Source organism: Nomascus leucogenys, chromosome 3, assembly GCF_006542625.1.
Source record: "Nomascus leucogenys isolate Asia chromosome 3, Asia_NLE_v1, whole genome shotgun sequence".
NCBI classification, from domain to species: domain Eukaryota; kingdom Metazoa; phylum Chordata; class Mammalia; order Primates; family Hylobatidae; genus Nomascus; species Nomascus leucogenys.
The window spans coordinates 130,596,411-130,614,343 of NC_044383.1; the positions used below are offsets into that span (position 1 = coordinate 130,596,411).

A 17,933-nucleotide genomic window follows, 5' to 3' on the forward strand; every position below is an offset into this window, starting at 1 on the left:
GGTAAGCTATTGATTATTGTCACAATTTCAGAGCCTGTTATTGGTCTATTCAGAGATTCAACTTCTTCTTGGTTTAGTCTTGGGAGGGTGTATTTGTCGAGGAATTTATCCATTTCTTCTAGATTTTCTAGTTTATTTGTGTAGAGGTGTTTGTAGTGTTCTCTGATGGTAGATTGTATTTCTGTGGGATCGGTGGTGATATCCCCTTTATCATTTTTTTATTGCGTCTATTTGATTCTTCTCTCTTTTCTTCTTTATTAGTCTTGCTAGCGGTCTACCAATTGTGTTGATCTTTTCAAAAAACCAGCTCCTGGATTCATTAATTTTTGAAGGGTTTTTTGTGTCTCTATTTCCTTCAGTTCTGCTCTGATTTTAGTTATTTCTTGCCTTCTGCTAGCTTTTGAATGTGTTTGCTCTTGCTTTTCTAGTTCTTTTAATTGTGATGTTAGGGTGTCAATTTTGGATCTTTCCTGCTTTCTCTTGTGGGCATTTAGTGCTATAAATTTCCCTCTACACACTGCTTTGAATGTGTCCCAGAGATTCTGGTATGTTGTGTCTTTGTTCTCGTTGGTTTCGAAGAACATCTTTATTTCTGCCTTCATTTTGTTATGTATCCGGTAGTCATTCAGGAGCAGGTTGTTCAGTTTCCATGTAGTTGAGCAGTTTTGAGTGTTTCTTAATCCTGAGTTCTAGTTTGATTGCACTGTGGTCTGAGAGACAGTTTGTTATAATTTCTGTTCTTTTACATTTGCTGAGGAGAGCTTTACTTCCAACTATGTGGTCAATTTTGGAATAGTGTGGTGTGGTGCTGAAAAAAATGTATATTCTGTTGATTTGGGGTGGAGAACTCTGTAGATGTCAATTAGGTCCACTTTGTGCAGAGCTGAGTTCAATTCCTGGGTATTCTTGTTAACTTTCTGTCTCGTTGATCTGTCTAATGTTGACAGTGGGGTGTTAAAATCTCCCATTATTATTGTGTGGGAGTCTAAGTCTCTTTGTAGGTCACTCAGGACTTGCTTTATGAATCTGGGTGCTCGTGTATTGGGTGCATATATATTTAGGATAGTTAGCTCTTCTTGTTGAATTGATCCCTTTACCATTATGTAATGGGCTTCTTTGTCTCTTTTGATCTTTGTTGGTTTAAAGTCTATTTTATCAGAGACTAGGATTGCAACTCCTGCCTTTTTTTTTTTTTTTTTTTTTTGAGACGGAGTCTCGCTCTGTCACCCAGGCTGGAGTGCAGTGGCGCGATCTCGGCTCACTGCAAGCTCCACCTCCTGGGTTCCTGCCATTCTCCTGCCTCAGCCTCTCCGAGTAGCTGGGACTACAGGTGCCCGCCACCACGCCCGGCTAATTTTTTTTATATTTTTAGTAGAGACGGGGTTTCACCGTGGTCTCGATCTCCTGACCTTGTGATCCGCCCGCCTCGGCCTGCCAAAGTGCTGGGATTACAAGCGTGAGCCACTGCGCCCGGCCAACTCCTGCCTTTTTTTGTTTTCCATTTGCTTGGTAGATCTTCCTCCATCCCTTTATTTTGAGTCTGTGTGTGTCTCTGCACGTGAGATGGGTTTCCTGAATACAGCACACTGATGGGTCTTGACTCCTTATCCAATTTGCCAGTCTGTGTCTTTTAATTGGAGCATTTAGCCCATTTACATTTAAAGTTAATATTGTTATGTGTGAATTTGATCCTGTCATTATGATGTTAGCTGGTTGTTTTGCTCGTTAGTTGATGCAGTTTCTTCCTAGCCTCGATGGTCTTTACAATTTGGCATGTTTTTGCAGTGGCTGGTACCGGTTGTTCCTTTCCACGTTTAGTGCTTCCTTTAGGAGCTCTATTAGGGCAGGCCTGGTGGTGAGAAAATCACTCAGCATTTGCTTGTCTGTAAAGTGTTTTATTTCTCCTTCACTTATGAAGCTTAGTTTGGCTGGATATGAAATTCTGGGTTGAAAATTCTTTTCTTTAAGAATATTGAATATTGGCCCCCACTCTCTTCTGGCTTGTAGAGTTTCTGCCGAGAGATCAGCTGTTAGTCTGATGGGCTTCCCTTTGTGGGTAACCCGACCTTTCTCTCTGGCTGCCCTTAACATTTTTTCTTTCATTTCAACTTTGGTGAATCTGACAATTATGTGTCTTGGAGTTGCTCTTCTCGAGGAGTATCTTTGTGGTGTTCTCTGTATTTCCTGAATCTGAATGTTGGCGTGCCTTGCTAGATTGGGGAAGTTCTCCTGGATAATATCTTGCAGAGTGTTTTCCAACTTGGTTCCATTCTCCCCGTCACTTTCAGGTACACCAATTAGACATAGGTTTGGTCTTTTCACATAGTCCCATATTTCTTGGAGGCTTTGTTCATTTCTTTTTATTCTTTTTTCTCTAAACTTCCCTTCTCGCTTCATTTCATTCATTTCATCTTCCATCACTGATACCCTTTCTTCCAGTTGATCGCATCGGCTATTGAGGCTTCTGCAATCTTCACGTAGTTCTTGAAACTTGGCTTTCAGCTCCGTCAGCTCCTTTAAGCACTTCTCTGCATTGGTTATTTTAGTTAAACATTCGTCTAATTTTTTTTCAAAGTTTTTAACTTCTTTGCCATTGGTTTGAATTTCCTCCCGTAGCTTGGAGTAGTTTGATTGTCTGAAGCCTTCTTCTCTCAACTCGTCAAAGTCATTCTCCGTCCAGCTTTGTTCCATTGCTGGTGAGGAACTGCGTTCTTTTGGAGGAGGAGAGGTGCTCTGCTTTTTAGAGTTTCCAGTTTTTCTGCTCTGTTTTCTCCCCATCTTTGTAGTTTTTTCTACTTTTGGTCTTTGATGATGGTGATGTACAGATGGGTTTTTGGTGTGGGTGTCCTTTCTGTTTGTTAGTTTTCCTTCTAACAGACAGGACCCTCAGCTGTAGGTCTTTTGGAGTTTGCTTGAGGTCCACTGCAGATGCTGTTTGGCTGGGTGTCGGCAGTGGTGGCTGCAGAAAAGCGGATTTTCATGAACCGCAAATTCACCTGTCTGATCGTTCCTCTGGAAGTTTTGTCTCAGAGGAATACCTGGCCGAGTGAGGTGTCAGTCTGTCCCTACTGCGGAGTGCCTCCCAGTTAGGCTGCTCGGGGGTCAGGGTCCCACTTTAGGAGTTAGTCTGCCCGTTCTGAGATCTCCAGCTGCGTGCTGGGAGAACCACTACTCTCTTCAAAGCTGTCAGACAGGGACATTTAAGTATGCAGAGGTTAGTGCTGACTTTTTGTTTGTCTGTTTCCTGCCTGCAGAGGTGGAGCCTACAGAGGCAGGCAGGCCTCCTTGAGCTGTGGTGGGCTCCACCCAGTTCCAGCTTTCAGGCTGCTTTGTTTATTTAAGCAAGCCTGGGCAATGGCAGGCGCCCCTCCCCCTGCCTCGCTGCCGCCTTGCAATTTGATCTCAGACTGCTGTGCTAGCAATCAGCGAGACTCCGTGGGTATAGGACCCTCCGAGCCAGGTGCGGGACACAATCTCCTGGTGTGCCATTTTCCAAGCCTGTTGGAAAAGCGCAGTACTAGGGTGGGAGTGACCCGATTTTCCAGGTGCCTTCTGTCACCCCCTTCTTTGACTAGGAAAGGGAACTCCCTGACCCCTTGCGCTTCCCGTGTGAGGCAATGCCTTGCCCTGCTTCGGGTTGCGCAGGGTGCGCTGCACCAACTGTCCTGCACCCACTGTTTGGCACTCCCTAGTGAGATGAACCCAGTACCTCAGATGGAAATGCAGAAATCACCCGTCTTCTGCGTCGCTCACGCTAGGAGCTATAGACCGGAGCTGTTCCTATTCGGCCATCTTCTGATTTTTAAATTGTTTGTAAAAATAAGGTCTTGCCATGTTGTCCAGGCCCATCTCGAACTCCTAGGCTGAAGTGATCCTTCTGCCTCAGTCTCTCAAAATGCTGGGATTACAGCCGTGAGCCACCAAGCCCAGTGGATTATTCCTTAGTGAGCAATTGTTATCTTCTGTTAGAACATGAATTTATAATTTGTTTTTACTCTTGGGGATAACATTTAAAATGTAGATTATATTTAGCTAATTTGCAGATGAAAATATTGGGTGACTCAAATATATCTTATTGAAATCACTTCATAATGCTAGTTGCCATCATAGTTCTGTTTTCAAAGTACTAAAGTAGTCGTGATCTTGAAACATTGGAAAGTGAAATTTCAACCCTTTTTTAGAAACAAAGGCCTATAATAGTATTTTGGGTGTTTCCAAAGTTGTTATTTAAGTTAAATACTTTTCACTGTGGAGGATAGATTACCTGTTTTGGTCTTAGTAATTAGTGCTATTGCTGTATTTATTTATTTTTTATCTTAAAGGAGCATTCTTTCTCAACGGATACTTAAAAGTTATGATTTTGTAGTGATTTTCATTTTTTTAAACATTATACATGAGATATTGACTGTTTATTAAATATAGAAGTATTATTTAATATTTTATTACATGTATTGCAAGATTATATTAGACCTTTTGTGATTAAAAATGAAAACCCCTAGCCGTAAAAACATAAATTCTTATTAGGAATGATACAATACAATTTATTTAAAAATTGCATTCAGTTTTTAAACCAGCAGTTAATTATAGCAGCTATAAAAGTAAAGATACCACCAGGCTTTTAATAGCTTTCAAATCCTTTTAAAAAACACATAATGTTATTTGTCATATGAATTCTAATCATATTCCTCTCTTCTGACAGATGGTTTATATTCTTATAAATGTTATTCTTATAACACTATAAAGATCTAATTGAGGCAGTTCCTTTTTTATATTCATTTGACTGTTTTCCTTGCATCATTTAAAATTTTTGCTTTGTTTTTTTCTATATCTCTTTTTGTAACTTAGTGCTATATTCAAATATAATAATAGTTATTTTAATAAACAAGCCAAATTCACATGTTTCTTGTCTTCCCTAATACTTGTAGGATTCCCCCATTCTTGATACCTTGCTTTGTTCTTATTCTTTCTGTCCTGTGAATAAAGTAGAGTAATAGTTACCACCTAATGTGATAACATGTCATATAATGATTCCTTTCAATATTCATGAAACACTCAAAGAGAATTATGCTTTTTCCCTATTATTTTAGATAAAGACATTTTTCATGTTTTAAAAAATTTCCATTATGTTGGAGAGTGGTATCTAACTGTAAAAAAGGCTTTTGTATTCAATTTCTACATAACTTTTTATGATGAGGGAAGATAATATTCTTTAGTTTCAATGGTTTTGAATTTAACTAAGGAAAAAAGCTTCTTGGTCTATTATTAAGCAATCTTTATATTGTAGAATATATATATTGTTTCACTTAAAAATATATATTAAAATAATTATTAGAAATTATTTATTTTGGGAAATATTTAGTCAGGATATCCAAAGCAAATATGTAAGGTTCTGCTTAATTGGGCAGTTTTTCCTCAATATTTTTAAATAATATATTCTTTTAGGCTAAAAGGAGAAAGTAAGCAGGTGATGGAGTACAGGCATCAGCTAGATGAGATTATCTGTTGGTTAACAAAGGCTGAGCATGCTATGCAAAAGAGATCAACCACCGAATTGGGAGAAAACCTGCAAGAATTAAGAGTAAGTTGTTTGTTTCTGTCTATATGCCTTTTGGTGCCCAAACATTATACTTCAGAATCACATACTGCATGTCTGAAGAAGAAAAGGGAAAAGAAACTTTGTATTTTTTGGTAAATGTGGTGAACTTGAAAGAGGAATATCTTTTATTTTTTAAAGAGCAGTTATAATTTTGGTCTTGCAGAGCTTAAACTTCACTTACATAAAAAGAACAAACTATTATGGTGTCAGTATTAGACCAAAGGTTTTTAGGATATTGTAAACTGACCTTATCATTTTAAAATACAATAGGGCTATGAAATATCGTTTTTTGTTTTTAGATTTGGAAGACAATTACTGATTATTATCTATAAAGCTGCAAAACTCAACTTTATAGATAATAATCAGTAATTATCGGAGTGACTTGCTGATGAACAAAATGCAGCTTGCAATAGGTTTAGTGTCATGGTTGTATTAATCAGATTTTCTTTGTTGGTTTGCAACTAACAAGTATTGTTTATAGTTGTATATGTATATAATCTATAAAAATTCATACATATATAGATATATAAATATATCCAAATATCCATAAATTTTATATTCATAAATATTTATTTTTTGTGTTAAGAATTAAAATACTTGTTGCAGAACACTCAGCATAATGTGCTCACATTTTTATTTAAAAAAAGAAATTGTGGGCCGGGTGCGGTGGCTCATGCCTGTAATCCCAGCTTTGGGAGGCCGAGGCGTGCGGATCACAAGGTCATGAGATTGAGACCATCTGGCTAACATGGTGAAACCCGTCTCTATAAAAATACAAAAAAAAATTAGCTGGACGTGGTGGCAGGTGCCTGTAGTCTCAGCTACTTGGGAGGCTGAGGCAGGAGAATGGCGTGAACCCAGGAGGCGGAGGTTGCAGTGAGCCGAGATCGTGCCACTGCACACCAGCCAGGTTGACAGAGCGAGACTCCATCTCAAAAAAAAAAAAAAAAAGAAATTATGAGTGTGTATTCATACATGTACAAGCATAAAAGTGTATGTGAAAGGTTACTTACTAATTCAGAGATTTTGTCTATAAAGGAGTATGATTGAAGCATTTTGAGAAAGAAACATTGAATAATGATGAAAAATATTTTGTGAAATATATATTAAGTTTTCTTTTTAAAATGTGACAATATCTAACAAGCTTCCGTTTTTATCTAAAAATTTCAATAGTTTTTTTGGAAATGTCTCTTTTGTAAACAATTTGAGGAGAGTTAGAAAATGTGGGACAGTATATTAGGGTGGAGTAGCAAGGAGGAGATAAGAACAATGTTAAATTAGCAATGTAAAAATAATATATGACGTAGTTAAGAGACAGTGAGTACCAGAGAGCGCGTTTGTGCACAGGAGTGCAAAAATACACACGGAAGGCATGTGCTCACTCCCTTCTTAGTTATCATTTGTTAGCATGAGCTTAAGCTTCTTATAAGTTTACTTTTTCACTTAACAAATTAGAAATTTACATTTGTAATAATACCAAAAAACGTTTCTAATACAATTCTTGAACTTTCCCTTATCTGACTACCTTCTAACCACACCTATCTTTTAACTTCTCCAGGACTTAACTCAAGAAATGGAAGTACAGGCTGAAAAACTCAAATGGCTGAATAGAACTGAATTGGAGATGCTTTCAGATAAAAGTCTGAGTTTACCTGAAAGGGATAAAATTTCAGAAAGCTTAAGGACTGTAAATATGACATGGAATAAGGTGTGTATAAAGTTACTGTCACACATTTCTCATATTTATTGATTTTGTTGTCAGAGATGTGGGATCATGTAACTGCTTTACTTTCAAGTATATCCAAATGGGGCAAACTTTACTAAAGCTTACTAATGTTTATATTTTTTATCTGTCATAGACAGAGGCATATATTCTAGAAGAATACTTTTTATTTTATACAGAACTCTTTGGCCTAGGGGATTTATATAAATAATGAATATATGTTGGAATTAGGTAAGAAAATTCCAGTGATTATATTCTGAAAATGAAGACCTTAAAATAGCGTTCTGAGCCGGGTGTGTTGGCTCACATCTGTAATCCCAACACTTTGAGAGGCCAAGATGGGGGGAATCACATGAGTCCAGGAGTTTGAGACCAGTCTGGCCAACACAGTGAAACCCCATCTCTACTAAAAATTCAAAAATTTGCCCAGCATGGTGGCACACGCCTGTAATTGCAGCTACTTGGGAGGCTGAGGCACGAGAATTGCCTATACCTGGGAGGTGGAGGTTGCTGTGAGCTGCATTCACACCACTAGACCCCAGCCTGGGTGAGACAGGGAGATCCTGTCTCAAAAAAAAAAAAAAGTAAAAGAAAGAAAATAGCATCCTGAGTTTGCACATGACTTTTCACACATCTATGTTTATTTTCAATAATTTTTTCATTAAATATATATTTACTAGGTTCCAGTGAAATGTAATGGCATGTGACTACAAATACAACTAAGATATCTTTCCCTCCTACCATTATTTTTTTTGCCATTGAAACGGTTAAAAGTAGATAAAGTCATAAATATCTTTTTTGTTTGACCTGGTACATACCATATCAGAGTATGAGGTCTATATAGGACATTGAATGGATATGTCTCTGTCCTTGGTTTGGATGGACTCCATATCAGTCATTTTCTCTCTCATCCTCTTTAAATGGTAGCCATTATCCTATAGCTAATGATGCAGGTGCTTTATTGATCTGGTCTCTCTGATTGGGAATCACTGCCTGTTGAGTCACTGTGATTCACACATGTGTATCTCTGGTCTGGACCTTTCTCCATACTCTAGACTTGCGTATGCAACTACCTCCCCAACATCTCTCCTTAAATGTCTAATAGGCACCTCAAACTAACATACACAATCGAGCTCTTGATATCCCTCTCCCCTCTGTGCCTTCATGTACATCTCCCGCCTTCGTCAATGGATGTTTCATCCTTATTATTACTTAAGTCAGAAACACTGGAGTCAGTCCTATGGTATATGAATTCTATCACAAAAAGAAAGAAAGAAACAAAAAAACCCCAAACCAAAAACTATACCTCAGTCACCATTAGCAGCTTTTCCTTCAAAATACATATCTACTGGATGGATGGTTTATTGGATATCCAGATGGCTACGTGTGATAAGGCAAATGTAGCAGAAGTTTGACAGTTGTAGATGTCAGAGGGCACATAGATATTTCCTCTACAATTATTTCAACTCTTCTTAGGTCAAAAAATATCATACATTTGACTGCTTCTCACAACCCCCATTGCCAGTAACTTGTTTCAAGCCTGCCATCATTTCTTGTCTTGATGACTACAAATTCTGCCCCACTCATCTCTCCTGCTTCTTCCTTTGCCCTTTGTTATTCTGTTCTGGACAAAGCAGCCAATATGATTGGTTAAAACATAATTCAGATCAAGTGACTTATCTGAGCAAAGTCCACCAGTGGTTTTCTATCTTGCTCAGGGTGAAAGGCAAAATGCTTTTTTGGCTTATAAGGCTTCTTATGGCCTGGCGTCCTGTGATCTCTCCTACAAGATCCGCTGCTCTCTCTCCCCTACACTCCTTTCCAGACATATTAGGCCCTGTGTCACTTGCCAGAAAGGTTGTCCATATTCAGTTGGAGCACACATGTTTATTTAACACGAAGGGTATCAGTGGGTATTCTGCAGAAAAGGGCACAGTTGTTAATTTGGGTGCACTATGTCAGACAAAGTTAGAGCTTTGGTTATTGCAGGATTTCATCTAGATTTTAATATAATTCACTTTGGTGAATTATGAATGTCTAAGACCAACAATGCTCATTGTGCAGAAAATCTCAACAAACATAATTTGGGAAATTCTAACATGGGATATTTCGTTCATTCATACAGTCATTCATTCACTCAATAAGTTTTTATTGGAGTCTCACTTTCTGCCAGGTATCATTGTAAGAGATAGGAATGCATTAAAGAGTGTGGCATTCCTTCTAACTCAAAGAGCTTATCATGGATGAGACCAGCAGGCAAGCAATTATAACATCCAGGTAGTGATGGGCACATAAAGGTGGAGCACCTGCCTGGCTTTGAGGTGTAGCTTTGGAAGGTTTTGTTGAAAAGATCACATTCCAGTTAATTTATGAAGGATGAATAAATATTGGTCAGGTGAAGAATGAGGGAAAGGGCAGTGTAGAGAGAAGTGGCAAATGAAAGTGTCTAGAAGAGACAGAGAATGAGCACAGTGTATATAGGTCCAGGAAGTAGCCCACTATAGAATGGAAGGCTGAGGGATGTTCTCAGAGATGAGATCCTGGAGGACTCGCTGTGCATCACAAGGAATTTGAGCTCCATGCTGCAAACAATCTACCACTTTGAGGGTAGTGGGCAGCTATTGATGGGTTTCAAGCAGAGGAAAGTCATATTTTTGAAATATTGCTATAGCTTTACTACAGAGATATATGGAGTGATCCTAAGAATTGATATAGAAAGATTAGTTAGAATCTTCAGAAGAGTTTATGAAATGGGTGTTGGGGAAGATAGGGATAAGGAATTCAGATTTGGACATATCTGAATATCTGGTTCACAGAGAGGGCTGGACTGAAGATATGTTTTGGGCAGTCTTTAGCCTCTCAAAACTCCATTTGATTCCTGAAACCTTTGGAAACCAGGACTCAGGGAGAGCCCAGGGTGAAGGGCAAGAAGAGTAACACACCTACCCTGGAGGGTATTGGTATTTGATGGATGGGCAGAGGAAAAGGAGTTGGTGGTGAAGGAAATTCAGGAGAGCCAGCCAGAGAGGTAGGAGGACAGCCAGAATTGCAGAGTAATAACAGAATTCAAGGGAGGGGGAGTGGACAGCATTAACTGGTGCACAGGGGTCAGGACAGCTAGGGACTGGTTGGTGTTTTTGATAGCAATGTCAGTGGAGTTAGGGGCTCAAACAAGGTTGCAGTGGAGAGTGAAGGTAGAGCCAGAAGTTTAGGTGGTTAGGGGAAGAAAAGTAGCAGAGCTGCCATTCAGAATAACACCTCTTCTTTTGAACTACAGTCATCTTTATTTATATAGTATTCTTCTCTTTCTGTTTGTCCTGATGCGGTAGATTTGCAGAGAAGTGCCTACCACCCTGAAGGAATGCATCCAGGAGCCCAGTTCTGTTTCACAGACAAGGATTGCTGGTAAGATACAGTTTATCTTTAACAAGGTTTTTTTTAAAAAAAAAATATTAAAATTTTGTGATATGAGCCTCATATATGAATTAGAAAGACTCATTTAGAAACGTCGTGCCATTTTCTTTGTTTAATCAACTTTCAATGATTTGAAAAGAACATCTTCTTTAAACCCAAGACACATTTGGCTGCCCAGTGTGGGTAAGGCATTCGTTCTCGCGGCAGATAAGGCTGGCCTTTCTCTGGACTCCAGTGCTACCTGGGCATCCATAGGTCCTGCTGATGGGAAGATGAGAGGCTAGGTGCAAAAACTGGGGACTAGTTTTCTGGGTCCATGCAGCTTTTCAGGAAATCAGCTATAACTTGCTGTGTTAACATGAGCTTGGTTAACTTACATAATTAGACCCTGATCATGACTGAGAACAAAAGGCTTAGATATCCTGGGAAGCAGGTGGGAGATGGATATTTAGAAGCATTCTCCAACCTTGGAGACAAACACTTCTCATTTGGATGTGGAGAAAGAAGAATGTTTTCTCACTATTTCCTTCTCTCTTTATCCAGATTAGTCCTGCCCCATAGCCACTGTTGCCACTGCCTTGCAGGTTTTCTGAACCATCATGCCCTGCTCTTCCTCTGTTGAGTCACCTGGCAAAACCCCAAATGTGACTAACTCTAACTGTCCACTCACTCCCTGCCAGCTGCTTCTGCTGATTCTTTTTATTGCTCCTCCCCGCTTTTTTCTTCTCCCTTGTCCTTCTCCTTCTCCTTGACTTCCATGTCCACCTTCTACTTTCTACTACTTTCCTCTTCCTCCACCTCTACCTCTTCCACCTCTTTTTTTGGGGGGGTCCTTTTAATTTCTCTTATTCCTCTTATTTTTCTTTTCTTTTCCTTGTCTTCCTTCTCCTCCCCCTCAAGTTTTGAAAAAAGTAATGAGAGACAAGTTTTTTTTTTCATTTTTTGAGATTGCAAGCTAATTGAGGACCAAGTTTGTGTTCTTTATTACTTGTATTTCTGGAAATTTGCACAAAAAATACCTGGGGCCTGATCAAGTTTCTTGATTAATATTCAGAACACTTGAGTTGACATTTGGGTACTGCTGCTTTGCAAATACAGGCTCAACTCCGTAATCATAGGGAAAGAATTTGATGCATTTTATAAAATCGTCATGGGTTATCTTACTTTTTAAAACCTCGATATGGTAAAGGAGCAGGGAAAATTTGAATACATATTTAGAAGTATAAAAAGCTAACAGCAAAGCTACAACTTCCATTAGGTGGATGGCTCATTTTCAACAGGATATTCGTCCTTGGGACAGGCCTGAGACCTGAAGCTAATCTTAGTATGTCTCTCTCCTCCTACGCAGTGTTTTAATTCAGTTCCTTCTTCCTTTTAACATTTTATTTAGAAAATAAAATTAACCATTTTAAAGTGAACAATTTACTGACATTTAATACATTCACAATGTTGTACAACCACTATTTCTATCTAGTTCCAAAATATTTCTATCACTCCAAACTAAAACCTCTTACTCATTAAGCAGTTTCTTCCCATTCCCTCCTACTCCCAGCCCCTGGCAACCACCAATCTGCATTCTGTCTCCATGGATTTATCTATTCTGGATATTTCATATAAATGGAATCATACGATGCTTCTTTCACTTAGCATAATGTTTCTGAGGTTCATCCTCGCCAACACCTTGCCGACTGTACTCATTTCAGAGCTATGACTATTCATCTCAAATAAGCACTCAGCACTAAGAGACAGTCCTACCGTACTTTCTTCTGAGTACTCCTTGGTACTCATTTCTCAACTAATGACCTCATCTCATCAAAGAAAAAAAAAGCAAAAAAACAAAAAAACAAAAAACTTTTTCGTTTTCCCACCAGAGAATCCATCAAGCTACCTGCGGCTGTACCCATATACTTTACACACTTCCTTCCTATTCAGCTAAAGGGTTATTATCTCTTTTCCTTTCTAAGACCAGCTCCTCCACTTATGCATAGGATCCCATATTCTCTGGGCTGCTTACGTATCCTCTTTCTCTGATAGCTACTAGATCATCCTTATTGCCATACCTTTTGATGCATGTAGCTCTAGTCTACTCGTTTAAACTGATGTACAGTATTACATAACATTGGATGTACTATAATCCTCTAAATTCTCTTCTGTACTTATGCTTAACAGTCCCAGAACTGTAGAGTTTGTTTTTTTTTTAGATGATTCACCGAGTCCTTAGGCCAATAAACTTGTAGTCAATCTCAACTCTTCTCTGGAATTAATATTCAATCCATCAGCAAGTAGCATCATTTCCATGTTCCATTCCACCTACTTCTGTGGTCTTGAACACCCTCATCTTTCTATCTAGATTATTGGAATATGCTCCTAACTCATAACCCTGATTCTATTCTTGCCTTAGTACTTCTCCATGACCTATTCCTCTGATAGCAGATAGAGTGATGCTTTCTAAACATAAGTTTGATTGTGTCGCTTCTTTGATCACAGTCTTTTAATCACTTCCATCCACATAAATGAGTTCCAAAGTCTGGCCTTAGTCCAGAACACCATGCATATCTGCCTGTCTCTTTAATCACATTTCTTACTACTTTTCCCTTTGTTCATTCTGTTTCAAATACACTGGTCTTCTTGCTGTTTCAAACATGCCAAGAACATAATCGTTTCTGGTCTTTGTGCTTGCCGTTCCTTCTTGTCTTCCCCAAATGTTCTTCTCTCAGATATTTTCATGTTTCACATACTCACTTCCTTTAGTTCTCCTTGAAATATCCCTTTCTAGGATAGCCCTTTCTTGCCCACAATATCTCAGATACACCCTGTCTCTCTTTGTCTTCTTGCATTGATTTTACTTTGTAACACACATCCATTTTCCTGATAGAATGCAAGCTCTGGCAGGGCGCGGTGGCTCATGCCTGTAATCCCAGCACTTTGGGAGGCCGAGGCAGGTAGATCATCTGAGGTCAGGAGTTTGAGACCAGCCTGGCCAACATGGTGAAACTCTGTTTCTACTGAAAACACAAAAATTAGCCAGGTGTGGTGGCAGGCGCCTGTAATCCCAGCTACTCAGGAGGCTGAGGCAGGAGAATCGCTTGAACCCAGGAGGTGGAGGTTGCAGTGACCCGAGACCGCACCATTGTACTCCAGCCCAAACTTTGTCTTGCACACTCTCATGCCTGCAGCATCTAGAATAGCCCCTTACACAGAATAGGTTCTTAATAGGTATTTGATGAATTAAAACAATGAATTTTTTTTTTATCTACAAAAAAAGTTAAAGTTAAGATGGGGCAGAAGGATGTGTGAGGTATTCTGTAGGGTGTATATCTAGTGATGGAATCACTGGGTTTAGCATATGGGTGCCTTCTACTTCTCTAGCTACCATTAGGGTGCTGTCTAGATTACTTGGCCCAGTTTACACTGACACTGGCTGTGTGTGATGGGTTCTTATTGTTCTACAGCATTACCAGCACCTCAACACTTTGTTCTCAGGACCCCTTTGAACACTTGTAAAAATTATTGAGGACCCTCAAAGTGCTTTTGCTTTTGTGAGTGGTATTTATCCATATTTACTTAACTAGAAAAAATTTCCATTAATTCATTTATTAAGTTGTTTAAAAATAACAATAATAAAGCCATTATATGTTAACAAAAATAGCATTTTTTGTAACATATTAGCATAAGATGCTGAGCACAGTGGATCATGTCTGTAATTGCAGCAGTTTGGGAGGCGGAGGCAGGAGGATCACTTGAGCCCAGGAGTTTGAGACCAGCCTGGGTAACATAGGGAGACCCCATCTCTACAAAAAATTAAAAATAAAAAAAAATATCCAGGCTTGGTGATGCAGGCCTGTAGTTCCAACTAATCAGGAGGCAGTGGTGGGAGGATCACTTGAACCCAGGAGGTTGAGGCTGCAATGAGCTGTGTTCGTGCCTCTGCTTCCCAGCCTGGGTGACAGAGTGAGCCCCTATCTCAAAGAAAAAGCAAACAAACAGTCAAACAAACAAACAAACAGACAACTCTATTTTCTAAAACAAACAAAAATCTGGAAAAGCTGCAGTTTTATATTTTTTGAAATCTCTTAAATGTCTAGTTTAGTAGAACACAGCTGTATTCTTATTTCTGCTTCTGCATTTGGTCTCTTGTGATGTCACATGTTATGTAGACTTAGATAAAACACACTGTACACTTGGGAGAGACTGAGCCTAAAAAGGCAAATAATGTGCTGATGATAATAGTATAGGCATCTTGACCCTTGGAAGGGCCTCTAGAAACCTAGAGCTTCTCAGATGTCACTTTTCTGATGGTGGTCCGGTGGATATAGGGTATTTCATTTTAATTTGTACTATCTCAGTTATAGAAGAGGTCGGACATTTATTTCACATTTTTATGTTTATTGCCTTTTTTATTTCCTCTTTTGTGGATTGTCTTTAGACGATTTTTTAAGTTTTAGAAAAAGTATTTGGCTATCAGTTCTTTGTCTGCAATGTGCATTGCAAATACCATCTCCTTTCATGTTTCAAAGGCTTTTAAAATCTTTACTTATGGTGCTCTTTGGAATTCTTAACCATTACTGGTTTATTAATAGCTTCCCTTTTTTTGTGTTTTGTTTGAGAGCTACTTCGGTCCTCTGAAGTAATAAAAATATTCCATATTTTTAACTAACAATTTTGTTTTTCATATTTAGATCCTTAATCCACTAAGAATTAATTTTTCTATGGTGCATGTGAGGTTAAAGTCAGTCTCATCATTTCCCTGCTGCAGCCGTGGGTCACCACTTTATTGAACAGTAAATTCTTCTTCATTGATCTGTAATTCAGTCTCTGCCAAGGTCAGATTTCTCTGCCACCTACACACTGTGACTCTTCTCTTCTGTTGGTCTCTTTAAATGTCTCAGTCCATAATATACTGAGTTAATAATTATTAGCTAAATAATATAACTTAATATCTGGGAGGGCATATTCCTCTATCAAAAAAAATTTAACTGTTTTTTGTCCTTTTCTTGTCTATATTAATTTTATAACCAGAAATTTGAATTAATGACTTCGTTAAGTTACATTCAAGCCTGTTGGGATTTTTATTAGGCTTGTGCTGAATTTATAGATTGACTATACAGTTTAGAAAATTATTTAAGCCTCATCTAATATATCATACCTGAAGTAGTTACAGATGGTTTTAATTACTAATTCAACTACTTATTGTATCAAAACCAATCAACTTGGCAATGAATATTAAATACATACTTTGTTTTTGTATTTTCTGCCTCAGTAATTCTACTTGGGAAATCTATGCTAAGATAGTGAAAAGAAATGTGCAAAATACTCTACACGAAAAGATATTCCTTGAAAGTTTTTTAAAAACTAAAATAAAATTTCAAGAGCAATCTGAATATCCAAGGGTTAAATAAAAGTGAATATGGGTATAGGTTATTACATAGGTATTCATAATTGTATTTCCTAAGCATAAAATATGCTCACATTAAGTTAAATGAAAAAAGAATAAAAAATTTTGAATAAGTTGGCTTTATAATTAAAATCATCTTGCCAAAATAAAATAATACTTCCAATTCTCCGACATTTGTACTTTTAGTTTTTCTCAGGGTCAGTGCTGATTATGTTCTAGAATGTTGCGAAACTGTTTTGTTGGCTTGATAGCTACCAAAGACATATGGATATTACAGGTAATACCATAGCCATTTCAGTATGAAAAAATAACCTCTTAGAATTTTTTTACTTAAATTAAATTTTATTTAAATACACATACACATGTCACCATGACACCACCGTAATTAAAACATCCTGTTGATTTCTCTTTTGCTACATTTTTCATTTCAGCTCATCCTAGTGTCCAAAAGGTGGTGCTAGTATCATCTGCGTCAGATATTTCTCTTCAGTCTCATCGTACTTCGGAAATTTCAATTCCTGCTGATCTTGATAAAACTATAACAGAACTAGCCGATTGGCTGGTATTAATCGACCAGATGCTGAAGTCCAACATTGTCACTGTCGGGGATGTAGAAGAGATCAATAAGACCGTTTCCAGAATGAAAGTAGGTGCATAGTGTAAAGGCTTGTTATGGAAACGCCACAATCCAGAGGTAGACCAGATCTGTTTGAATCCCTTTTGTTTATCCTAAACTATGAGAGAATGAGGTTTAAAAAATTCTATATCTGTCAAACAACCATCCAGGGCTAACTACAAAGCATAGAGATTTTCTTGCATTTATACTGTTGTGATATGATCAGGTTTACTGACTTAAACTAAAGACGCAGTGCATTTTTAAAATCTAAAGCTGATACCATAAAGCTAGGCACATTAGTATAAATATAAGCTGGCATTAACATTTCATGCCTGTTGTGTGATGTAGGATAATCTCCTATAGTGCCTTTGCAACTTATATTTTATAATGAGATTAATTTCTGATTTTAAAAGTGAATATCTCCTATAATTTTATTACTATACCTGTACCATCTAATATTAATTTGTAAAATTCTTTTTCCCTATTTAGTGTGTGCTAAGGTCTGGGCTGTGAGTGGTACAAGGATACTGACAGGAATATACTAGGTAGAAATTGGGAATCTACAATAAAATAATAATGACAGCTATTGCTGACTTTTATTAAGTGCTTCCTGTGTGCTGGTCATTTTTCTAAGTATTTTACACATGTTATCTCATTCAGTTGTTTAATAATCTTGTGAGATAGGTACCGTTTTTATCCCCACATTACAAATAAGCCCACACCGAGGCAGAGGCACTGAGTGCATATGAGTTGACAAATTACTGTGGCAAGGCAAGAGTTTAAAAAAAGCCTCAGGAGAAGTACAGGCAACCTGTTGGGGGAGCCAGGATGAGGAAGGGGATCCCTTCTCCAGTGATGGAAAGCAAACTGTGTGGGGTTTTGGAATCTGGGATAAAGTGGTGACATTCCTGGTATAGGGAACAGAGTGAATAAAGTCATGTGGTACAGGAGGCACAAAGGACAGTAGGGCCAACACTTGAGCAATTAAGAAATACAGTGTGAAGCAAGGCAGGAAAAGCAGCTCAAGTTCCCTTTGTGAAGGAGCCTGCAGGCTGTGCAAAGCCCTTTGAATTTTTAGTCTGTAAGCAATTGGTAAGCATCTTTCTTCCCATTTCTTTTTCTTTTTAAAATTGTGTCTATGAACTCATGATAACCATGCTCTGCTTTAGTAGAAGACTAGGATGGATTG

General features: G+C 38.2%; 1 protein-coding gene across 2 annotated transcripts in view; it reads left to right on the forward strand.

The window, feature by feature from the left end:
• The window catches only part of UTRN (utrophin), a 573,765-nt gene that overhangs the window by 252,986 nt on the left and 302,846 nt on the right, over positions 1–17,933 (forward strand). For both annotated transcript variants that reach the window (XM_030809793.1, XM_030809794.1), the window contains exons 44-47: positions 5,443–5,578; positions 7,155–7,304; positions 10,649–10,724; positions 16,560–16,774. In XM_030809793.1, coding sequence (XP_030665653.1) covers positions 5,443–5,578; positions 7,155–7,304; positions 10,649–10,724; positions 16,560–16,774 — 577 coding nt within the window. The remainder of the gene's footprint in view (positions 1–5,442; positions 5,579–7,154; positions 7,305–10,648; positions 10,725–16,559; positions 16,775–17,933) is intronic.